Raw genomic sequence first — 26588 nt, 5'->3', positions numbered from 1 at the left:
ATGATTTATAATATAATACCAACACGTTTATGCCTAAAAGTGCTGTCTTTCACAGAGAAAAAAAGTTGTACTGATTGTATTCCCTTGTTTTTATATTTGCATTTGGTGATACTGTTAATGTGCTGCACTGATTTATCCACAGTCCTGACCTTGGCCAACTACAGCATGAATTCATGTGATAGCTGGCTTTGTGGTTGGATTGCTGTGAGTTCTAGGAATGAGTGGGACAGTCATTCTGCTGGTTTACTGTACTCCTTTCATTTCTAAAGAACAACTTTTCACTGTTTGGTAATCTGTTGATGGGACAAGATGCAGAGTGACATCATTCATTCTTATTTTTAAATTTTGGTTACAAGGAATTTTCTGTGCCATGGGGTTGACATGTAGAGCAGCTTTTCCTCTGGTTCTATTTTCTAATTTTCTTAAGAACACTGAGTGACTTGATGGTAATTTTTTTTGTACATCTGACTCTTTTGCAAAGGAAAGTTATGGCAAAAAGTAGAAATTATACCCTCTTTGTACTTTTATTCTAGAGGTAAGTTTGTTTCAAAATTTTGTGAAACAACCCTTTCCACCAAAACAAAACAACCGAAATCCCACACAAGGTCTCTAGTTGCAATACTGCAACTATTACAACTCATTTCTTTTTCCTTCCCTAAATATCTTGGGTTCTTCCTTACCAAACATAGGAAAATGGTGCAGAGGGGCCACTGGCTTTGGGGCCCAGTGCCATGCTTGAATGGGGGTGGTGCCTGGCCCAGGAAGGCCTGATACACCTGTTACCTGATTCAAAGTGTTTTAATGTGCATTCTGTTGATTATTAGTGAGATGGGAATGCTTTTTCTCCCAATTTTTTTTGTTACCCAGTTGTATTCCTTTTTTAAAATTGTTTCTGTCTTTTATTCATTTATCTGGGAATTGAGTATTTTTTGATATAATAAGGATGTTTATCTCTTTATTTTGAAGTTAGTTTGCCTTTTAAATTTTGGGTATGGATTTTTTTTGGAGGCGCATGCACAAGTTTTATTTTTTATGTAAATATGCATATTTTTAAATTTCTTCCTCTTTTTTGCATTTTTTATTGAGATAAAATTCAAATTAAAGTCACGATTTAAACCATTTTAGTATACAATTCACTGTTTTTTTAGTAAATTCACAATATTGTACAACCATTACCACTTTCCAATTCTAGAATATTTTCATTGTCCCCAAAAGATAGCACATACTTCCTAATTCCTCCCTTTCTCCATCCCCTGGCAACCATTAATCCACTTTCTGTCTCTATGGTTTTGCCTGTTTTGAACATTTCATGTATATAAATGGAATCATCCAATATGTGGCATTTTGTGCCTGCCATCTTTAGCATAGTGTTTCCAAGGGTCATCCATATTTTAGCATGGTTGAATATTTCATTCCTTTTTATTGGAGTATAATATTCCATTGTTTATTCATCAGTTGATGGACATTTGGGTACTTTCCACTTTTTGGCTATTATGAATATTGCTGCCATGAACATTTGTGTACAATTTTTTTGTGTGTGGGCGTATGTTTTCATTCTCTTCTGTATATATCTAGGAGTGGAATTGCTGGGTCATTTGGTAACTGTTTCACTTGTTGAGTTACTACTAAACTGTTTCTCACAGTGACGGCACCATTTTACATGTCCACCAGAAATGTATGTGGGTTCCAATTTCTCTACATCCTTAACCAACCCTTATTTTTCATTTTTTAAAATTATTGTCATATCCATGCTAATGAGTGTAAAATAGTATCTCATTGTGGTTTTGATTGGCACTTTTTTAATGACTAATAATCTTGAGCATTTTTTCATCTGCTTACTGGCCATTTGTATATCTTCTTTGAAGAAATGTATATTTAAGTCCTTTGCCCATTTTTAAGTTGGGTTGTTTGTCTTTTTATTGTTTAATTGTAAGAATCTTTATATTTTTAAAATGATAAATATTTTATAAAAGGATATTAATACCTTTTCAGATATATGATTTGAAAACAGTTTCCTCCGGTGTGTGAGTTGTCTTTTCACTTTCTTGGTGGTATCTTTTGAGACACAAAAGTTTTGAATTTTGATAAAGTCAGTTTTACCTATTTTCTCTCTTGCTTTTAATTTTAGGAAATCTTCTTTTACTAGAAATGGGGTATATATTTATTTTCTGCATTTTAAACTTTTAACTTTTTATAACCCTGTTGGATTACAGATCCACCTGTTATATAACTTAACAGGGTGTGCTGTGATAATTTAGTTACATAAATATTTCTCTGGGAATCTGTAAACTCTTCTAAGTTCTGTTCTATGTTTCACTTTTCTTTATGTCAGTCATTTATACAATTATTCTTTGCCAAGCACAAGATAGAGTAATAAACAGAAAAACTACTGAAGCCTTCCAGAGAGTAAGTGTTCAGTAAATATATTTGGTAAATTACTGATTATTTTAAATGATGTAAAGTGAAATCTTATCAGCATTTTTCTTGAATTACATTTTGATCCTAGCTAAGTGTACAGGTAGGTTATGTTACTCATGTTTTCATATCCTCAGTGGAATAAAATTCATTTCCTTTAGTTTTTATTTTGAATATGCATTCTTTTAGACCACTTACAGTGTAGATATGTTTTCAGTTTGTTAGAACTTTACATTTAATTAAATACATGACAGGCTAATTAAGGAAATTCTTTAAATTTTTATTTTGATAGTGAAAGCAAGTTGAATACATTGGTGCAGAAGCTTCATGACTTCCTGGCACACTCATCAGAAGAATCTGAAGAAACAAGTTCTCCTCCAAGACTTGTGATGAACCAAAGCACAGGTAAATTGAAAAAGAATGTGCAATATCTTCTAGCTTATTTTCCATTTACTTTTTGCAGGGAGCAACTATTAAAGTCTTTAATAGCCTCCGTGTATCTAGTATTTAGCTAACATCTGATACTGGAGATTTTAATTTAGATAAGTAAAAATGTAAGCTTGTATGGTTATAGGTGCTTAGAGAAGGATACACTTATGCTATTATGTGTAATGGAGATGTCTTATAGAGGTGGTGATGAATATTGACTATGAAAAATAGGTAGTATTAGAAGAGGCAGAAGCAGTACAGAATTATATTTTCCTAACAGTTATTCATGTATTATGAGTTATATTTTTATGTTGTTTAATAACTTCTCTGAGTAGATTTAGTGTATATGTGTTTTTTTTTTTAATAAAAAACACTTGACACATCCTTTCTACCTCTCTTTTCTCCTTTTTTAAAGAATCCTGTATCATGTGATGATTACCATCACTCGTTTTGAGGTTTTCAAGGGTAGCTGCATATATAAGAGCTGAATACACACACACACACACACACACACACACACACACACACACGTGCACGCAAACACAATATGTACAAAGTGTAAGAGAAGTAGATCACAGTGAAAAGTTCAACCATGTGTGTAATTAGCGTCCCAGAAGGAAAGAAGAGATGAATGGGTCAGAAGCCGAATTTGAAGAGATATTGGCTGAGTATTTTCTAAAAGTGATAAAAGACATCAAGCCATAGATTCATGAAACTCTGTGAACCCCAAGCAGGATAAATATAAAGAAAACCACAACCAGGCATATAATAAATTCCTAAAGGACAAAAACCAAGAGAAAAATCTTGTAAGCAGCCAGAGGAAAAAAATCATTGCTTTCAAAGGAACAGCAATAACACTGATAGCTTATTTGACAACAGGAATGATAGAAGTTAGATGACAGTGAAATGATTTCTTTAATGTGCCAAATGAAAATAATTGCCAACTTACAGCTCCATATTCGGTGAAAACGTCTTTCAAAAGTGAAGGTGGAATAAAGACAAACAAAAAGTGAGAACTTGGGGCTGGCCCTGTGGCCTAGTGGCTAAGTTCGGTGCACTCTGCTTTGGTGGCCTGGGTTTGGTTCCTGGCACAGACCTACACCACTCCTTGCTGGCTATGCTGTGGCGGCGACCCACATACAAAATAGAGGAAGATTGGCACAGATGTTAGCTCAGGGCAAATCTTCCTCAGCAAAAAAAAAAAAAAAAAAGAGAGAGAACTTGCTGTCAGTAGACCTACACTAGAGAAAATACTAAAGAGTTTTCTTAGATCAGAAGGAAAATGATTTGCAGTGGCAACACCAAAATACAGGAACTAATGAATAACAATGGGAAGGGTAAATAGATGGGTAAAACTAAATAGGTACTGTTACCTAATCCACAGTCCCTATTCTTAATTCGTAAATTACCCCAACAGTGTTTTTATAGGTAAATTTTTTTCCTCCCAAGTCCAGGATCCAGTTGAAGATTACACATTGCATATAGTTGTCTTGTCTCTTTAGTCTTATTAAAATCTGAAATAATTTCTCTGTTGGAACCATGACATTTTTGAAATGTAGGTCTGTTACTTTGGTGATTGTCCCTCAATGTGGCTTTGTGATTTGTTAGAATTAGATTCAAGTTATTTATTTTTGGTGGGATTACTATGTAAGTGGTGTTACGTTCTTGTCAGTTCGTCATATCACAAGGCATCTGATGTAATTTTTCCCCTTATTGGTGATGCTAACTTAGGTTACTTGGTTATGGTTGTTTTGCTAGATTAATCCACTATAAAATTATGATTTATTCCTTTGTAACTAATGAGTAATTTGTTGGAGATTACTTTGAAACTACTTAGGTATTCTTTTCATCATCAGAAGTTAACTTCTGTATTTTCTATTACAAATTACCACAAACTTGTCAGCTTAAAACAACCCAGATTTATTATCTCACAGTTCTGTAGGTCAGGAGTCCAGTGAGCTTTGCTGGGCTCTGCTCAGGGTATCTCAAGGCCAAAGTCACAGTGTCAGTAAGACTGTGTTCCTTTCTAGAGGCTCTGTGGAAAAATCCATTTCCATGCTCATTCGGGTTGTTGGCAGAATTCAGTTCCTTGTGGTTTTAGGTGTGAAGTCCCCATTTCTTTCTGGCTATTGGCCAGGATCCTCTCTCTCAGCTCATTAAGGCTGTTTTCATTTCTTCTCACATGGCTCCCTCCATCTTCAAAACCAGCAACAGCACATTGAGTCTTTCTCATGCTTTGAATCTCTCTGACTTACCTTTTTGCTTGCTTCTTCTACCAGCTGGGGAAATTTTTCTACTTTTAAGGACTCATGTGATTAGATTAGCCCTGCTTCCCTCTTACCCACCCCCCAGCCCATAACCTTCCATTTTTAAGGTCAACTCTGCCATTTTACATAGCACAATCGTGGGAGTGATATTTCCTCCCATTCACAGGTTCTGGGGTTTAGGGGGCGTGAAATATTGGAGACCATTCATAGAAATTCTGCCTACCACAGCATCCATTTATGATTCTTGGCTGAATGATATATTAGTATGCTGGGTTCAAAAGGGTGATGTTCTAATCTATCATTCCTTCTATATTTTAGTTGGTATATTACTATAAGGGAGTGGTTTATGTTCTACACTCTCTATTCATTTGTTTATATTAGTATATACTAATATTCTTTCTTTTCCCATGAATATTCTCTTACTGTCATTATTTATTTCAGTGCTCAAATTGTACCAGTATTGGCTAGTGGGAAGCCCCTACTGTATGGCTCCTTCTGACCTTTTCACGTCTTTATCATCGTTGAGCACTTTCTATCTTTCTGCCCTCACAAGATGTTCAATGTTTACTTTGCAGTGTTTCTTCCCTAGCCCTGGAATCAGTTATTTCTCCAAGAGTTCTGATTCCTTTTAATGGGACATGGTATTTAGAAACTAAGATCTGGGTGTATGATGGGCTCATTGCCACCAGGGTGTTTTTGCTTCCAGGCTCTTTCACAGAGAAAGCCAGTATATGTGTTATATTTTCATGAGTTGATATTGATACTCTTAGTTCTAATTTGATACCACAGACTTGATTCTAGTCTTCCTCTTTTCATATTTTAACTTCTTTCTTCAACAGAAAGAAACCTAGCTCCCATTATCCTCAATTTATGTACTCATTTGCTCAGTGCTTATTATACCTATGTATTTTCAAATTTGCTAACCATGCTGTCTCAAAAAAGAAACCTCACTAACGTTAAGTATTTGTTTAAAGTTCTTTTTTGTCTTTAGAATGAAGTTATGTTGTCAAAGTCCTGTGTTCAGTAGTTAGTCGGGGAGTTCTGCTTCTGCTAGTGGTAGAGTAGCTCCATTTGGACAGATATCTCTCACAGATACCAATTATAAACTCTGGCCAAAATACTGAAAACAATGGTGTGAAAGAACTGGACAGTGACAAAAAGCAGACACAAACTGGAGGGGCGTCATCACGTGAAATAAGGAAATACCAGTGGCTGAATTCCTAATTATTAAGCCTTTTTTCCTTAGAAAAGGTGCCAGTTAGTTCCATCAGTGAAATTTAAGGCTTAGATAGAAACCTGCATTCTTATTGGATGAAATATCAAGAAATTTAGGGGGACCACAGCAGCTTTAATAAAGTGATGGGGGAGATCCCACCTAGAAGAGAGCTACAGGTTGGAAGCTCCAAAATCTGCAAAAACTTGAACCATACCTCTGGTTGAATTGCCAAAGTGCAGCCCAGATTTCAGGCAGCCCAGTTAGGGCTAAAAGAACAGAACAAAGCTTTCAGCTGCTTCCACTACAGGGTAGACAGTTTGGGGTTTGATTTCAGTTAACTATCTGCTGTTAACAGAAATACTAACTCTTTGGAGGAACATAACAGGAATGCAGTGTCTTCACTGTGTCTTTCAAAATGTCCAGTATCCAATCCAAAATACTAGATAGATGAAGAAAGAGAAAATGTGACCAATGCTTAAAAGGAAAGGCAATCAATAGAGACCAACCCACAGATGACTCAGATGTTGAAATTAGCAGACAAGAATATTAAAGCAGCTGTTAGAACTATGCTCAAGTACAAAAAGGCAAAATACATTTATGATGAATGGACAGATAGGAAATCTCAGTACAGACATAGAAACCGTAAAAAAAGAACCAACTTGAAATTCTAGAACTGAAAATATAATTTCTGTATAACAAATCATTGGTTTTACTTAACAGGTGATTAGAGGTAGCAGTAGAACTGTCAGTGAATTCGATGATAGACTGATAGAAATCCAATCTGAGAAATAGAAAACATTAAAAAATAAAAAGTATACAGAACATTTGCTCTTCAAATCCTTTCCCCAATAAAACTGTATAGTTATCAACCAAACACATGCAAAGAATAGGAATGTTTAATCCATACTCAGGAAAAAAACTGTCAGTAGAAACTCTCAGCGGGCCCAGTGTTTTGTAGTTATCCATACAGTCATGCATAGCTTAATGACAGGGATATGTTTTGAGAAATGCGTTGTTAAATGATTTTGCTGTTCTTCGAACATCGTAGAATATACTTAAACAAACCTAGGTGGTATAGCCTACTACACATCTAGGCTATATGGTACTGATTTTATGGGACTACCATCATATATGTGGTCCGTCATTGACCAAAATGTTGTTATGTGGTGCATAACTGTATACTAATCTTGCACATATTTTGTTATATTTTCCCTAAGTACTTCAGTTTTTTTGGTGCTATTTTAATTTCTGTTGTTTTTTAAATATCAGATTCCAATTGTTCATTGCAGGTATATAGGAATTCATTTATCTTTTTTATGTTGACCTTGTATCCTATGAACTTGCTCTAGGAAGCTTCTTCTCCCCCTTGTAGATTCCTTGGGATTTTCTACTTAATCTTGTCATCTGCAAATAGGGACACTTTTATTTCTTCCTTTTGATCTTGTGTGCCTTTTAATTCCTTTTCTTGCCTCATTATGCTGGGTAGGACTTCCTGTATTTTCTATTACTATGTTGAAGAATAATGATGATAGCAGACATCCTCTTGGTGTTTCTGATCTTAATGGGAAAGCATTCAGTCTTTCACCATTAATTATGATGGTTCCTATATATGATTTTTGTAAATGCTCTTTACCAAGTTGAGGAAGTTCCCTTCTACTCCTAGTTTTCTGAGAGTTTTTTTAAATTGATGTTTTTGTTGAGATAATTGTAGATTTACATGCAGTTGTAACAACTAACACAGAACTCTTGTGTACTTTGTCCAGTTTCCCACAGTGGTAACATTTGACAAAACTATAATGTATTATCATAACCATCTTATTGATATCTACCAATCTGATTCAGATTTCCTCAGTTTTACTTGTACAGACACACCTCATTTTATTGTGCTTAGCAGTTATTGACATTTTTTACAAGACCCTCCACCGGCACAAAGATTATAGCTTACTGAAGGCTCAGATGGTAGTTAGCCTTTTTTAGCATTAAAGTTTTTTTTTTTTTTTTTTGTGAGGAGATCAGCCCTGAGCTAACATCCGCCAATCCTCCTCTTTTTTTTGCTGAAGAAGACGGCCCTGGGCTAACATCTGTGCCCATCTTCCTCCACTTTATATGGGACGCCGCCACAGCATGGCTTACCAAGCAGTGCGTCGGTGCGCGCCCGGGATCCGAACCAGCGAACCCCGGGCTGCCGCAGCAGAGTGCGCGCACTTAACCGCTTGCGCCACCGGGCCGGCCCCCGCATTAAAGTATTTTTTAATTAAGATATGTACATTGTTTTTGTAGACGTAATCTGTCACACACTTAATAATTGACTGTAATGTAAACATAACTTTTATATTCACTGGGAAACCAGAAAATTCGTGTGACTCGGTTTATTGGGATATTTACTTTATTGCAGTGGTCTGGAACTGAACCCACAATATCTCCGAGATATGCCTATACTTGTGTGTGTTTATTGTAAAGTTCTATACAATTTTATTACCTGGGTAGATTCATGTATCCACCACCACAGTCAAGATACAGATTCCTCATCTTGCCTTTTTATAATCACACTCATCTCCCTACTCCCACCCCTACTCGTGCCTAACACCTGGTGATCACTAATCTGTCCTCCATTTCTAAAATTTTGTCATTTCAAACATGTTCTATAAATGGGGTCATATAGTATAGAACCTTTTGGGATTGGATTTTTTCACATAGCATTAATTCCTTGGAAATTTATCCAAGTTGTTACATGTATCAGTAGTTCTTTCCTTTTTATTGCAATGTAGTGTTCCATGGTATGGATGTACCAGTTTGTTTAACCATTCACCTGTTAAAAGACTTCTGGGGGCCGGCCCCATGGCTTAGCGGTTAAGTGTGCGCACTCCACTACTGGCGGCCCGGGTTCGGATCCCGGGCGTGCACCGACGCACCGCTTCTCTGGCCATGCTGAGGCCGTGTGCCACATACAGCAACTAGAAAGATGTGCAACTATGACATACAACTGTCTACTGGGGCTTTGGGGGGAAAAGAAAAGGAGGATTGGCAATAGATGTTAGCTCAGAGCCGGTCCTCCTCAGCAAAAAAAGAGGAGGATTAGCATGGATGTTAGCTCAGGGCTGATTTTCCCCACAAAAAAAAATAAAAGACTTCTGGGCTGATTCCAGATTTGGGCTATTACAGATAAAGCTGCTGGTGAACATTCGTGTACAGGTATTTGTGTCAGCATAAATTTTCATTTCTCTGGGATAAATGCCCAGGACTTGGTGGGCATATATGATGGTTGCATTTTTATTTTATTTATTTATTTATTTATTTATTTATTTAGTTAGTTAGTTAGTTAGTTAGTTAGTGAGTGAAGAAGATTAGCCTTGTGCTAGCATCTGCCAATCCTCCTCTTTTTTTTGCTGAGGAAGACTGGCCCTGGGCTAACATCCATGCCCATCTTCCTCCACTTTATATGAGACGCTGCCACAGCATGGCTTGCCAAGCAGTGCATCAGTGCGCGCCCGGGATCAGAACCGGTGAACTCCGGGCAGCCGCAGCAGAGTGCGCACACTTAACTGTTTGCGCTACCAGGCCGGCCCTGCATTTTTTTTTTTTATGACATTCCTAAACTGTTTTACAGAATGGGCACACCATTTTACATTCCCACAGCATTGTATGATGGATCCAGTTTCTCTGCATCCTCAGCAGCATTTGGTGTTACCACTATTTTCTTTTTAATTTCTTTTTTTTTGTTTGTGAGGAAGATCAGCTCTGAGCTAACATCCGTTGCCAATCCTCCTCTTTTTGCTGAGGAAGATTGGCCCTGGGCTAATATCCGTGCCCATCTTCCTCTACTTTATATGGGACGCAGCCACAGCATGGCTTGACAAGCCGTGTGTTGGTGTGCGCCCAGGATCCGAACCTGTGAACCCCGGGCCGCCGAATGGGAATGCGCACCCTTAACTGCTTGCGCCACTGGGCCAACCCACCACTGTTTTCTTTTTAAATGTTAGACATTCTGATAGATATTTAGTGATATCTCATTGTGGTTTTAATTTGCATTTCCCTAATGACTAATAAAACTTTTAACACCATTATTGAGATATAATTTACATACCATACAATTCATCCATTTAAAGTATACAATCCATTAGTTTTTAGTATGTTCACGGATCTGTGCAACCATCACCAGTCAATTTTGTAACATTTTATCACCTCCAAAAGAAACCCCGCACACTTGAGCTGTCACCTCTCCCTGCCCTCCCAGCCCTAAGCAACCACTAATCTACTTTCTTGTCTCTATAGAATTCTGTATTTTGGACTTTTCTTATGAATGGCATTGTATAATATGTGTCTTTTGTGACTGGCTTCTTTCACCTAGCGTAATGTGTTCAAGGTTTGTCTATGTTATGACATGTGTTAGTGTTTCATTCCTTTTTGTGGCCAAATAACATTCTTTTGTGTGGATATACCACCTTTGTTTGATCTTTTGATGGTTGTTTGTCTTGTTTCCACCTTTTGGCTATTATGAATAATGCTGCTATAAATATTTGTGAACAAGTTTGTGTGTGGCCATATCTTTTCATTTCTCTTGAGTATATACCTTGGAGAGAAATAGCTGGGTTGTATGATAACTCTGTTCAGTCATTTGAGGAAATGTCAAGCTGTTTTCCAAAGTGGCTGCACCAGTTTACATTCCCAGTCAGCAGTGTATGAGGGTTCTGATTTCTCTACATCCATGCCAGCAGTTGTTATTATCTGACTTTTTGATTTTAGCCATCCTAGTGCATGTGAAGTGGTGTCTCATTGTGGTTTTGGTTTTCATTTGCCTGATGGCTAATGACGCTGAGCATCTTTTCATGTGCTTATTGGTAATTTATATATTCCTTGGAGAATTGTCTATTCAGACCCTTTGCCCATTTTTTTAATTGGGTATTTGTCTTTTTATTATTGATGTGTACGAATTCTTTATATAGTCTAGACTTTTTATTGTCATAAAATATACATAACATAAAATTTACCATTTTAACCAATTTTACGTATACAGTTCTGTGGCATTAAGTACATTCACATTGTTGTGCATCTGTCACCACCACCCACCTCTAGAACTTTTTCATCTTCTCCAACTGAAACTCTGTACCCATTAAACACTAACTTCGCAATACCCTCTCTCCCCAGCCCCTGGCAATCACTGTTCTACATTCTGTGTCTGAATTTGACTACTTTGGGAACCTCATATAAGTGGGATTAAACAGTATTTGTCCTTTCGTGTCTGGTTTATTTTACTTAGCATAATGCCTTCAAGGTTCATCAATGTTCTAGCATGTATCAAAATTTTCTTCGTTTTTAAGGCTGAATAGCATTCCATTGTATGTATATACCATATTTAGTTTATCATTCATCTTTCACTGGACACTTGGGTCAGATATGTGATTTGCAAATATTTTCCCCCATTCTGTTGGTTGTCTTTATTTTCTTGATGGTGTCCTTTGAAGCACAAAAGTTTTTAATTTTGATAAAGTCCAATTTATCTAATTTTCCTTTTGTCGCTTGTGCTTTTGGTGTCATATCTAAGAATCCATTACTAAATCCAAGGTCACAAAGATTTGCCCCTATATTTTCTTCTAGGAGTTTTATAGTTTTAGCTTTTATGTTTAGGTCTTTAGTGCATTTGGAGTTAATTTTTGTATGTGGTGTGAAGCAGGGCTCCAAGTTTGTTTTTTACACGTGGATATACAGTTGTGCCAGCACCATTTGTTGAAAAGACTATTCTTTCCCGCATTGAATGGTCTTGACATCCTTGTTGAAAATAAGTTGAGCATAGATATATGGGTTTATTTCTGGACTTGCAGTTCTTTTTGACTGATCTGTATGTCTGTTCTTTTGCCAGTACTACAGTGTCTTGATTACAGTTGTTTTACAGTAAGTTTTGAAATCGTGAACTGTGAGTCTTCTTATTTTGTTTTTCCCTTTAAAGCCTGTTTTGGCTATTCTGTGTCCCTTTTAGTTTTATATGAATTTTATTTATTTAATTTTTTTTACTTTTTTTTTTTGTGTGTGTGAGGAAGATCAGCCCTGAGTTAACATCTGATGCCAATCCTCCTCTTTTTTTCTGAGGAATATTGGCCCTGAGCTAACATCCGTGCCCATCTTCCTCTACTCTATATGGGACGCCGCCACAGCATGGCTCGACAAGCAGTGTGTCCATGCGCGCCTGGGATCCGAACCGGTGAACCCCGGGCCGCCACAGTGGAGCGTGCGCACTTAACCAGTTGCGCCACCGGGCCGGCCCTTATATGAATTTTAGAATGAGCTTGTACGTTTCTACAAAGAAGTCAGCGAAGTCAGCTGGAATTCTGATAGGGATTGTATTTTGTCTGTAGACCACAGGTGTTCTTCCAGTTTTAGATCTTTAATTTCTTTCAGCGATGTTTTACAGTTTTCAGAGTATAAGTTTTTAACTTCTTTTGTTAAATTTATTCCTAAATATTTTACTCTTTGTGGTGCTATTATAAATAGCACTATTATAAATGGACTGTTTTCTTAATTTTACTTTCAGATCATTCTTTGCATGTGTATAGAAATATAATGGAGTTTTGTATGTTGTTCTTATATCCTCAGCCTTTCTGAACTTGTTTATTAATTCTAATAGTTTTTTAGTGGATTCCCTGGGTTTTCTATATATAAGATAATGTCATCTCCAAAGAGAGAGAGAGTTTTATTTCCTCCTTTTCAATCTTGATGCTTTTTATTCCTTTCTCTTGCCTACTTGCTCTGGCTAGAATCTCCATTACAATGTTGAATAGAAGTGGCAAGAATGGATTTCCTTGTCTTGTTCCTGCTCTTGGAGGGGAAAGGATTCAGTTTTTCACCATTAAGTATGATATTACCTGTGGGTATTTTGTAGATAATTGAAGAAGTTCTCTTTTTTTAGAGTTTTTTAAAGATTTTATTTGTTAGAGCGGTTTTAGGTTCACAGAAAAATTGAGTGGAAAGTACATATGTTCCTCCCCACGCATGCACATCCTCCCCCACTGTCAACATCTTGCACCACAGTTGTCCATTTGTTGCATTGACAAATCATTATCACCCAGAACCCATAGTTTGCATTAGATTTCACTCTTGGTGTTGTACATTCTAGGCATTTTGACAAATGTATAATGACATGTATATACCATTATAGTGTCATACAGGTTAGTTTTGCTGCACTAAAAATCCTCCTTTCATCTATCCATCCTTTCTCCCTTCCTAACCTCAGGCAACCAGTGATCTTTTTACTGTCTGCATAGTTTTGCCTTTTCTAAAACGTCATATAGTTGGAATCATACACTACGTAGCCTCTTCACATTGACTTCTTTCACTTAGTAATATGCCTTCAAGGTTCCTCCATCTCTTTTCATGGGTTGATGACTCATTTCTTTTTAGTGCCAAGTAATATTGCATTGTCGGGATGTACTACAGTTTATCCATTCTCCTTCTGAAAGATATCTTGGTTGCTTCCACGTTTTGACAGTTATGAATAAAACTACTTATAAGGATGTTTATATAAATAAAAAAAGATGTTTATGTAAAATAAAGATATTTATAAGCATCTGTGTTTTTGCTTATAGCAGGTTTTTGAGTGGACTTAGTTTTCAACTTATCTGGGTAAATATTAAGGAGTGTAATTGCTGGATCGTATGGTAAGAGTATGGTTTATTTTGTAAGAAACTGCTAAAATGTCTTCCAAAGTGGCTGTACCATTTTGCATTCCCGCCAGCAATGAACGAGAGTTCCTATTACTCCACATCCTCACCAGCATTTGGTGTTGTCAGTGTTCTGTGTTTTGTCCATTGTAATAGGTATGTAGTGTTATGTTATTGGTGTTTTAATTTCCAATTTCCTAATAACATATGATGTGGAGCATCTTTTCATATGCATATTTGCCATCTGTATATCTTCTTTGGTAAGATGTCTTCAGATCTTTTGCCCATTTTTAATCATGTTCTTTGTTATTATTGAGTTTTAAGAGTCCTTGTATATTTTAGATAGTAGTCCTTTATCACATATGTCTTTTGCAAATGTTTTCTCCCAGTTTGTGGGAGAAAGGCTTGTGTTTTTATTCTCTTGAAGTTTGCTAGTATTTTGTTGAGGATTTTTGTGTCTGTATTCATAAGTGTTATTGGTTTGTAGATTTCTCTTTTTGTGGTATCTTTTCTGGTTTTGGTGTGATACTGGTCTCATAAACTGAGTTGGGAAGTGTTTCCTCCTTTTTTATTGAAAGAGCTTGTGAAGAATTGGTATTAATTCTTTTTTGTATGTTTGGTGTAATTCAGTGGTAGACCCATCTGGACCTTTGCTTTTCTTTGTGGGTAGTTTATTGATTACTAATTCAGTGTCTTCAGGTATAGGTGTATTCACATTGTCTATTTATTCTTGAGTCAGTTTCAGTAGTTTGTGTGTGTTTAGGAATTTGTCCATTTCATTTAGATTATCTAATTTTTTGGCATACAATTATTCATGATATTCTTTATAATCCTTTTATTTCTTTAATGTAGCCAGTAATGACCCCTCTTTAATTTCTGATTCTAGTAATTTGAGTCTTATCTCTTTTTTTCTTTGTCAGTTTAGCTTAAGGTTTGTTAATTTTGTTCATCTTTTCAAAGAACTAACTTTTGCTTTCATTGATTTTTTTTTCCCCTAATGTTTTTCTATTCTGTTTCATTAATTTCTGTTCTAGTCTTTATTATTTCCTTTTCTCTGCTTCCTTTAGGTTTAGTTTGCTGTTATTTTTCCATTGTCTTATGGTGAAGGGAAATACAGTTTACTTTTACTTTTAGTAGAGGATGGAGCTTAAATTTTCTTTTAAGAGAAAATTTAAGAGAAAAGAGAAAGTACCTTAGAAATTATAATAGGAAATGTTTTGATATCAAGCTACTCTTTTTAGAAATTTAATGCTTTTTAAGAAGGGATTAGTGTGTCAAAAGAGGGTTAGTCTAGTCAGAAAACTCTTCTAGGAATATTTTAATGTGAGTAATGTATTACCGATACTGCCATACTTCATAGATTGAAAAATGGGTTCATGGAGTTGTAGGTATTGGTGTTCTGTTTGATAAGGCATTGAAGAGATAAATAATGTTTTTATTTCTTCTCTTTTAAGATAAAGTCATTGGTTCTGGAAATAACTCTGATATGATGGAAAACAGCAAGGAAGAGGTAAGAATAATTTGAAGCATTTAAAGGATATTTATTGATTACTAATAACCAACTAAAGTATATATCATTAGATTGCTTCTATTTTTTTTTTTTTTTTTTTTTGTGAGGGAGATCAGCCCTGAGCTAACATCCATGCCAATCCTCCTCTTTTTGCTGAGGAAGACTGGCCCTGTGCTAACATCCGTGCCCATCTTCCTCCACTTTATGTGGGACGCCGCCACAGCATGGCCTGACAAGTGGCGTGGGGCACGCGCCCGGGATCCGAACCTCGGGCCGCCAGCAGCAAAGCACGCGCACTTAACCACTACGCCACGGGGCCGGCCCAGATTGCTTCTATTTGATATGTATGCATGTGTTTAAGTTACTGTCATACCCAAGTATTATTATAATACTTCATTTTGGGTAGTTGTCCATTTTAAAAAGGTGTTCATTGTTTTTGTTATTGTTGTGGTTCACTTCAGCAGTATATCTAAAGTCAGACAACTGAAGGCTTACTAACAGATAGGTATTTGAACATTATCATGTTGCAACAGTGTGCTCAAGGTGGTTGTAAGGGGCATGACTCCATGGTTCTAAGATCTCTCAAAACTGGATATTCAGAATCTCTTAAGCGTTATTATAGGAACCCATCTTGACGTCCTTTACCTGATACCCAGGGCTACACTATGGTTTTGGGATTCTTTCCACCTGGTGTAAAAATTGTAATCCAATAAGATATACTTTTATGCTGGCAAAACGAGGGTAAATTTAACATCTTATAGCAAATTGTAGAAGGTACTCTGTGTCATATGTTAGGATAGAGAAAATGACACATTTTTAGATTCTTAAAACTCTTTACTTCTGTTGGGATCTGATTACTTCTACATCTTTGTTTTGTCTTTGTTGACTTGGACCAAGATCATGAAACAGAGGTGGTATCCTCTCCCCCCCAACCCCCCACCCCCAAATTCAACAGTAACAATTTAATTTAAGAAAAGACAGAAAATTAATCTTAGTTCAAGGAAATCTGAGAGTAAATGAGAATTAGTTTTTAAAGTTCCTTTTAGAAAAATATTTTAGGCATATAAATAATATCTTATTATATCCCTATATCAGAGATCTTAGTGTAGGGAAATAGTTAATAGTAGGGATGTGTCTTTGTGAGTTTTACTGACCTTTGTATTTACTTCTCACATTCAGGGAGCTAGCTCTTCAGAAAAATCCAAATCGTCTGGATCGTCACGATCAAAAAGGTTGGTTGATGTTGAAGGGAAAGAAGTTATTTTCTTTTTCAGGTTGTTTTGTTTTCTTTTTCTAAGGAGAACAATCTTTTTTCTAAACTTACTTCAAGCACTCTTGTGCTAAGTAAACTGTTTTATATAAACATACATATTAAAAAATGGGCAGTATAGTATAATGAATTCTCTTGTTTCCATCACTTGGCTTTAGCAATTAATTTATTCTGACTTTGAATTTTAATGGAATTTTCCTAGGAGGATTTATTGTATATTAATGGCTCTTGGAATATGTAGATCATTTCTTTTAGATCATATTTGTGCTTTAAAAAAAGGAGACGGGAAAGAAATGAAATGTTGAATGCCTCATGAGGCAATATGGGTTTTTAGAGTTATGTGAAATTGTCTAGGATGGGGAGTGGTAGCCATCATAGTTATGAGGAAGTTATAAGGGATCAAAGAGTGGTAAAAATACTTTTCTGTGTTAAATTGTCAAAGCGAATTGTACATAAGGACTGAAACTACTTCCAAGCATACTATAATGCATGATATACTGGAGTATATTTTTTATTAGAAGTTTGCAGTTTATTCTGTTGCACTTTTATTGTTTCTAACCAGTGGGAATGTGTCTTAAACACAACTTGCTTGTTATTAACTTATTCTCTAAAGTAGTGATTCTTAAAGAAGAGTTCCCTTCATGATCCCCCTGGTAGCTTTTTCAGAATACACATCCCCTGTTCCTACCTCAGACCTGCTGAATCGTTATCTTTAGTAATATGGTGTAGAGATGTATGCTTCCCTAGGTGATTCTGATGTGTATCACTTGTTAAGAGCCACTGCTCAACCTAAACATCTTATTTATGTTCTTTGGGTATTGTTTCAATTGCCAGAAATGTCCATAATTCTGTGGACTTAATTCCTTCATAGGAAACCTTCGATTGTAACAAAGTATGTAGAATCCGATGATGAAAAACCTTTGGATGAAACTGTAAATGAAGATGCTTCTAATGAAAATTCAGAAAATGATATTACTATGCAAAGCTTGCCAAAAGGTAATGTGTGTTAATTTTTCATATGAAGTTAAAGTTGAAATGTATTTTTAAATGTCATTATTATAAAATTAGAACTTGATTACTGTTAGCCATGTGTAAAGGACCAAACCTGTCATTTTAATAGTGATGGTCTGGAAATATATTAATATGATAATGATAATGTGTCTTACTGAGGTTAAAAATCTAGAATATTCAGTCAGCTTTGAAAAGAGTAAAACTTATTTTCTCTTTCCATTAAATGGTTTTAGAAAAGATATTTTAGCTTCCAAATTATATTTGAATGTGGAAGTTGGTTTAAAGTTTAATATATTAAGTTTTGGTTTAGTAAATATTAATGTGCTTGCTTTATAGAAAAACATGATGAATTATCTGAAAACGTTTTTAAAAAAACACTTACAGTCTAGTTTAGTCTTATTGTATTCTTAAATTCCGTAAAACTCAAAGCTGAAGTTAACTATCAAAGATAGATTTAGATGTATTTCTTGTAATTATTTCTTTAAAAAACCTTGTCACATACCTCTCAACTGTTGCAGTTCTAACCTTAAAATCTCATTAATTAGATTGGGGGGGAAAAGCCAAAAGAAAATCTTGGGCTTTTCATAGCCCAGGTCTGACAGCAGTATGATTACATGATGAGAGAATGACAAGGAGTCTTGGTAATTTCATGGTGTTTCAGAGTCTAAAGTTTAGATTTTTTAAAATTAAATAATATGTTTAAGACTCTTAGCAGATTTTTCAAATTTATTCTCACAGATCATTTACAACAGTGTTTACTAAACTTTGGTCTCTGTCTATGCTTATGTTTTTGTGACACATTTTTTGATTATGGAAGTTTAAAAAATGGTGCGTAGGAGGATAAGACATTGCTTGACTAGGCCAAATTAGGAGTTACAACAGATGAGAAATGAAATCAATAAAAGGAATGAATGAGAGAAAGAAGAGAGATGGAAGGAAATTTGATGAGCCTACCACTTACTTGGCTTTGCAAATCATCTATGACAATTTTGTGTAATGGTTTTGGTGGCCGAGGGCAGAAACAACTAACGTGGGAGTCTGCGTCCCATAGGCAGTGACTCACTTGGATTGTTACATTCTCAGTGGTTGTCACTGGGAGTCCTTATGAAGGCCACTGGGTGAGCTAAGAACTAGGAATTCAAATCTTTCTCTTAATGATACTGTGGAAGAAAATTAGTATGAGATGTTACTAACCTGAACTAAGTGTAATTCTCTCCCACCAAACCAAAAATAGACCTGTTTCATAAGGTTAAATTTCGGTGATTATAATTATGGTTATAATACTATGTTGAGTATTATACCAATTATACTAGACTCTTACGAAATTAACTCATTGAATCCTCAAAACAATGCTGTAAGGTAGTTATTGTTTCTACTTGTAGAGATGAAGGAACAAATTCAGAGCTCAAGGAACTTTTTCAGCTTTAAATTGAGAAGCTAAGATTTGAACCCAGCTCTGCCTGAATCCAAAGCTAGTGAGTGCTCTTTCCACTCTACTGCTTTGCTTCCATTTAGAGAAGAATCTTCAGAAAGAATTCTATTATTTTTTTGTTAATTATAAATCTCTAGCTTTTTTCAAATGCTGGGGCTTCTCTGAGAGTATGTACATGAAATGGTTGTTGTGAATAAAAAATTTTTTTGTGGAGATTATGTAAATTCACGAGGTTGTAAAAACTCAATCCTCTTTGCCTTGCCCTCTTTCCCCCTTTTTCAGAGACTCAGAAATTCATTTAACTAGACGCTATACCTTGCTAAAATGTGCGTGCTGAATAACATAGGCCCATCTTTCAGAGCGAGCCCCTGACAACTACCATGTTTTACTTTCTTAATTGTTGCTAATAATGCCCAGTTACTAAGCCCAGCAATGTAGATAAATGTGAGACCTGGATCCTTTTTACTATGGCCCTGCTTTATTTGCTCTTGAGAGATTATAATGAAAAATTAGTAAACTCTGTCCTCAATTCACATGTTTTATAGCTAAGAAAGTACATTCTTTCTAAAATATTTCCGTAGGGACCAACAGTTGATCTCATTCTGTAATTTATTGTTAGAGCACTTGAGCTTAAGTATCTTAAGGCAGTCTTCTGTTTAAAACTCTTTAACTTTGCAGGGTACTGAAACTTTGGTGTACTAGTTGAGAAATGCTGCAGAATAGGTCTAGCAGTAATAGCGGAATTAACTTCTCACATTGTTACCCACTACCCTCCCCCAAAGCAATATAAAACAACCCTTAAAAATCTTTTTTCTGAGTTTATGATTTGGATTATGAGAAGAATAGGATGTCTTTTGTTCATTTTCCCTTCTTGTCCTTTTATTTTATAAACTCTTTATGAAGCTTAGCATGGATGTTCATATTCAAAGCAGCTTTTGTGATAGGCACTGTAAAAATTCAGAACTGAACTGAGGCTTTCTACTTTATTCACACATTTCTGTTATAATCAGTTCATAATACCTCCCCCCACCCCCCGTTTTTATGAACTATATTCCAACAAGTAATCTGATTGTTGACACTTGGCCCTTATACTATTTCCCTGTTTTATTTACTCTTGAGAGGTCCTTATACAAGTATTGAAAGCTTGAAAGAAACAAAACTATGTACCAGCAATGTTGGCTTTATCTGAACTGAAGTCTTGTACTTCACTTGCACATTTAATATGTGTAATGGTTTTTTAAATGAAATCATTCTAGGTACAGTGATTGTACAACCAGAGCCAGTGCTGAATGAAGACAAAGATGATTTTAAAGGGCCTGAATTTAGAAGCAGAAGTAAAATGAAAACTGAAAATCTCAAAAAACGCGGAGGTAAATACAAGTGAAAATGAAAACATGAGTTTAAATTGCTGTTTATGACCATATTGGAAAATCTGATGTACTTACTAAAAATACCTCCACTTTTCTGCCCATTGTTTATTAAAAAGCACTACTTAAAAGTAACTTCTGTTTCTCTCTGAGCTCTGAAGCAGAAAAGGTTAAACACCATTTATCAAAACACCTTTGCCTTCAGTGGCTATTAAGTTTTCTCAAGAGGCTTAGCATTTCCTTTTTGCACATGTTAGTTCTGTAATGCCTATATGCCAGAATGCCATGTGTTCCTTCTCACCCTGAAAGAATTTCAGATTTGGACAAAATCTTGCCTGTGGCCTTCATGTAACTTTATACATATCTAAAACATTGTTTTACAGAGTGATGGACATCTGCATTAGTGTTACCTGGGTGCTTATTAAAAATGTAAGTCCCTTGACTCCACTCCCAACAAATTAGAATTTCTGGGGATGATGTCAAGAACGTGCCCCAGTTTGTTCTTATGTACATCAGAGTTGGGGATCTTTTGATCTAAAGATAACAGTGCAGGGATGAGTAGGAAGGAGAAGGGAGCTAGAGCTAGTAAGCTTCCCTTCATCTGTCTGAGCCATCTCTTCCTTTGTCTCTCTACCCTCACTTATACACACACAACCATATTGGCTATCTGTAGAAAGTTAGTATAAGGAGGATTCATTTAGAAATTATGACAGTGGTGTGTGTCCCACTTGTTTGTGTGTGATTTTTAAATAGTGCCTATATATTTTTTTTGGGCAGATTAACAGAGTCAGAATCATGACTATAAAAGGAGTGTATCTCTAAAAGATAAAACATAACACTAAATTTCTAAGTAGAAGTGCAGTGGAAGCATGTCTTTCTAATATTTATCATATTGTGAAATTGTAGTGTAGTTCTTATATTGGTGAAATTTTGTGTAAATTTTTATTTCAGTGCCATTTGATTATCTTGATGGAACTAGTAAAATATATCTGTATTTATAAAATGTATGTATCAGTTTTCAGGTTAAATAATTCCTTAGGTTGTTGGAGAAAATCAAGGAAATGTTGTTTAGTCTTTTGTCCACAAGGGGGTGTTCTACCCTTTTCAAGCATAAGGACGATTTATTGAGAATCTAGTTCATAGTAGGGAAACTGCCATTGCAGCAATAGAACTCAACAAAGCTGAGAGTAGTCTTAAAACAAGAAATCAGCAGGTATAAGGTGATGGTAAGGACCAATACCAAGAGTTTCTTTCTTCTAATCATGGATCCTTGAGAGAAAACAGATAACTAAGTGTACTGTATTGTGTCAAAATTAGTATCTAAATGATATCTTTTGAGGAGGGACTCTGGAGCAATCAGTGTCTAAAATGTGGGTAAAGGCTGAAAGGAGAATAAAAAAAGAACCACAGTGGTTGGGGAGGGTGTTCCTAGTGCCACTTTGCTATGTTGCTGGTATTTGGTCTGAGCTGATATGCTTCTGGAAGATTGTATTGAGTGTTCTGTGTAAGGGCGTTTATATCATGCTTAAGGGAATGTGTATGTTTATAGCCATATAGTAGCACTTAAATCTTTCTTGTCAATTTTTGTATTAATGATTTGCTACATCTTTAAGCAGTCAAAAATTACACAAGAAATTTAACTATATTTACTTATGTATACGTGTGTGAATAAACTAGTGATCCGGCATACTAAATTGTTAGTTAATATTCAAACTTCCTTGGAAAGTGAGTTTTAAAATTGAAGCCTAATTTAGGAAATTGTCAAGAAGGTAAACTTATTATATAAGATAGTCTTATATTGATTTGAAACAAAATTAAACACAAAGATATAGCTATATTGACCATTTCAGGAGCCACTGTTTATTAAATACTATAGCCTATTTTGACATTCTTTCCTCAGTTTAATTGTTAGAAAATATGTTTTACACCTGATTTTTCTATCTGGCACAATAATTTTATTATAATTATTAAAATGTATTGAGCTCAGAAATGAAAATGCCTCTTTTCCATTTATATACTGTATTATAATCATTAAGATATTTCATAGCTAAAAATAAAAATTTAAAACATACACATATAGAAACAAGTACATAAAGTAACTTTTCAGCATTTTACAATATTTGCTTCAGATCTCACTTAAATAAAATATTGGTTCAGTCCTACTCTCATCCATTTCCCATGAAGATTGTATGCGTGTGTGTGTGTGTGTGTGTTGTTTCCATACATGCTTCTATATTTTTTCTATACATATATTCATAAAGCATTTTTCTTTTAAAAATATAGAAAATAATATCCTGTATATATCCTTTTGTAGCATTTCTCATTCAACATTGTTTTTGAAATGTGTCCATGTCAGTAAGTGTACATCTAGTCTTTTATTTTTCACTGCTCTATAGAATTCTGGTGTATGAGTAAATCATTATTTCCCAAATGTGAAATTATTTCCAATTTTTTTGGAAATTTTTCCAGTTTCCTAATTGGTGCTGCAATAAATATCCTCTGTCCGATAAATATTCCTCTGTGCACATGTGGGAGAAATTCATCAAAGGATCACCTAGTTTTGTTTAATTCTTGAGTGATATATGTGCAAAAGCACATAGAAGATACTTAATAAATATTATCTAACATTGGATGAACATTCAAACTCTAGCTTTTATTTATCTTGTTAGTTTATCTGAATGTAATCATTGTTTGAAATGAAAAAGCACATTGTGTATATGTTTCTGTTAAATACAGAATATATGAATACTCAATATCAAACACTAATGCAGGACAATATGATTTAAAATAAAATATCAGCAGCTTATATAGTGAGTCTTAAAATTCTATAAGTTTTCTGGAAAAGTATGATGGTGCCCTTAATACCTTGGTTAAACATTTTTAACTTCTACAAATAAAAATATTTGTGATAGTACTTGGGTCCATGGTGCTTTTGGACCTTAAAACTAAGAAAAACACAAAATAGAAAATTAAAAGGTGAGAAATGTACTCGTGGTTTTGTCTTTTATTTAGGGATAGAGACAGAGTTTGTGGGTTTTTTTTTTTTTTTCGTCATCTTCCTTTTATTTGTGAGTGCAGGCATTTTCACTGGCCTCTTTTTTTCATATGTATATTTGTTTATTGCGGTAACATTGGTTTATAACACTGTATAATTTCAGGTGTACATCATTATTCACTGGCCTCTTTTGAATCATAATCTACCATCTTATTTGGATCAAGATCTTGCTTGCACATCAGAATCATCTGTAAAACTTAAAAAATGTCTAGGAGATTCCCTTTCAGTGGTTTAGGGGTGGGAATGGCTGTCTCTATTTTTAAAAAGATTCTTCGGATGCTTCTGATGTTCAGCTTGGATTGTGAAGCACTGCCCTAAGCAAACTAGGGATGAGAGTGAGGCAGGAGAGGTTTCCTCTTATTCTTTGTTGCATAGGTTATTTTCAGTCTGTTTTCCTGCAGACACTGTGGGATGGGGCTCTACCTTTTTCCCCCAGCCATTCTGAGGTTTTGCTGCCGAGATAGATATACTTGCAAGTCTTGTTTCTCCTTGTTTGGAAATAATAGACAGTACTGATACAGAGTGGACAGTGGAATAGACATAGAAAGAAGGCATGTTAATGGGGATTGTGGATAGTATTAAAGTAAATCTTAGGAAGGAAATTGGTAATATAAAATTATCAGATTTTCACATGCTATATTAAAAGGACCTGTGCAGACAATTCCATTTTGAGAATAAAAGCTTTATGGCATACCTAACTTAAGTATAGAGTTGCAAAAGAATCTGTTCCATAATATGTCACTTGCTTCTCCATTCTTTAAAAATAATATTGAGTTTATTTTCAAAGCAATAGCAAAATGAAAAAGATCTCTTGGCCCCTATTTTTAGAACTTGTTTTATGGAATCTCTTATCACGTTGTTGTGAGAAATAGGGTTTTTGCATCTGTAAAAGGAAACAAGTTAGGGTTTGTAGCTCTGGAATTTGCCAAGGTTGTCATGTTTTTTAGTAAGTCCATAAAATTATTAACCTTTTTACTTGTGTCCAAAATGTCATTTTTCCAAGGATTATAAGGTATTTAATTTCCCATATGAAAGTTGCAAAATGCTGACTGAAGTAAATATTTTTTTGTACGTGTCTATATATGTGTAAATAATGGTCACTCCTTTTTCCTAGAAGATGGGCTTCATGGGATTGTGAGCTGCACAGCTTGTGGACAACAGGTCAATCATTTTCAAAAAGATTCCATTTATAGACATCCTTCACTGCAAGTACTTATTTGTAAGGTATGTAATGATCTGTTGATAATTCATTCCACAAATATTTGAATGCTTACTATGTGTCAGACTTTTGGTGCACAGTGATGAAGAAGACAGACATGGTCTCTTACCCTTGTAGGGCTTATATTGTTGTGGGGAAGACAAATATAAAAATCCTGATAAATGTCATGATAGGGGAGATAACTGTGTACTATGGGAACACACAGGAAGCCTGTGTAATTTGGAGTTGGGTAGGGGGGCTTTATAATGGAGATGATATGAGCTGGTATCTGAAAATAGCAATTAGCCTGGTGAAGTAGCATATTCTAGGCAGAGGCAACATGGTATTCAGAGACTGGTAGGTGAGGGAGAGTGTTGTGTGTTGGAAAATCTGAAGAGTGTATGCACGTATGTTTTATAACTTTCCTTCTTATGTACCCTCCATGTGGAGCAGAGTTTTGACATAACTTGGAGATTATAGAATTAAAAATGTTTTGTGTGTGTTGAAGATAGTTTTAACAGTTTGTCTACTTTTTTTTATTGATGTTTTAATAGTTTATAACATTGTGAAATTTTGGGTTGTACATTTTTGTTTGTCCATCACCATATATATGTCTCCCTTCACCCCTTGTGCCCACCCCCTACGCCCATTCCCCTTGGTAACCACAATACAGTTTTCTCGGTCCATGTGTTGGTTTATATTCCACGTATGAGTGAGATCATGCAGTGTTTGTCTTTCTCTTTCTGGCTTATTTCACTTAACATAATACCCTCCAGCCCCATCCATGTTGTTGCAAATGGGACAATTTTGTCTTTTTTTATGGCTGAGTAGTATCCCATTGTATATATATACCACATGTTCTTGATCCAGTCATGAGTTGAGGGACACTTAGGTTGCTTCCACTTCTTGGCTATAGTGAATGCTGCTGCAATGAACATAGGGGTGCATAAGCTTATTTGGATTGTGGATTTCAGGTTCGTTGGATAGATTCCCAGTAATGGGATAGCTGGATCATAAGGCATTTCTATTTTTAATTCTTTTAGGAATCTCCATACGGTTTTCCATAGAGGCTGCACCAGTTTGCATTCCCACCAGCTGTGTATGAGGGTTCCTGTTTCTCCACATCCTCTCCAACATTTGTTCTTTTTTGTCTTGGTGATTATAGCCATTCTAACGGGCGTGAGGTGATATGTTAGTGTTGTTTTGATTTACATTTCCCTGATGATTAGTAATGTTGAACATCTTTTCATGTGCCTATTGGCCATCTGTATATCTTCTTTGGAGAAGTGTCTGCTCATTTCCTCTGCCCATTTTTTGATTGGGTTGTTTGTTTTTTTGTTGTTCAGTTGTGTGAGTTCTTTATATATTATGGCGATTAACCCCTTGTCAGATATACGTTTTGCAAATATTTTCTCCCAGCTGGTGGGTTGTCTGTTCATCTTGATTCTGGTTTCTTTTGTCTTGTAGAAGCTCTTTAATCTGATAATGTCCCACTTGCTTATTTTTTCTTTAGTTTCCCCAGTCTGGGTAGGCATGTCATCTGAAAAGATTCCTTTATGTATGACTACTTCTTTATTAGTAATACCTTGGAGTTAATTTTAATTATCTATAATATCAAGGTTATGGTTTCCCCAAATTTTATTACTGTTAAGATTAGTCCTGTATTAGATTGTTTCCCAGAAAAATGCCTCCTTGAAATGCAGGGGCAGACCAGACTTTCCTTAGAGTTCCAGTTGTAGATTTTTTCTTGTATGAATGTTTGATAG

General features: G+C 35.4%; 1 protein-coding gene across 10 annotated transcripts in view; it reads left to right on the top strand.

The window, feature by feature from the left end:
- LOC131401161 (transcriptional regulator ATRX-like) overlaps positions 1-26588 on the top strand; it is a 97578-nt gene that overhangs the window by 58689 nt on the left and 12301 nt on the right. For 6 of the 10 annotated variants that reach the window (XM_058536218.1, XM_058536222.1, XM_058536223.1 and 3 more), the window contains 6 exons: positions 2708-2820; positions 15434-15489; positions 16669-16721; positions 17631-17755; positions 20459-20572; positions 24739-24848. In XM_058536218.1, the coding sequence (XP_058392201.1) occupies positions 2708-2820; positions 15434-15489; positions 16669-16721; positions 17631-17755; positions 20459-20572; positions 24739-24848 (571 nt within the window). The remainder of the gene's footprint in view (positions 1-2707; positions 2821-15433; positions 15490-16668; positions 16722-17630; positions 17756-20458; positions 20573-24738; positions 24849-26588) is intronic. The other 4 variants (XM_058536224.1, XM_058536221.1, XM_058536217.1 and 1 more) reach the window with 3 other exon arrangements.

This window comes from Diceros bicornis, chromosome X (genome assembly GCF_020826845.1).
Source record: "Diceros bicornis minor isolate mBicDic1 chromosome X, mDicBic1.mat.cur, whole genome shotgun sequence".
NCBI lineage: Eukaryota > Metazoa > Chordata > Mammalia > Perissodactyla > Rhinocerotidae > Diceros > Diceros bicornis.
This window is presented reverse-complemented; position numbering and strand designations above follow the sequence as displayed.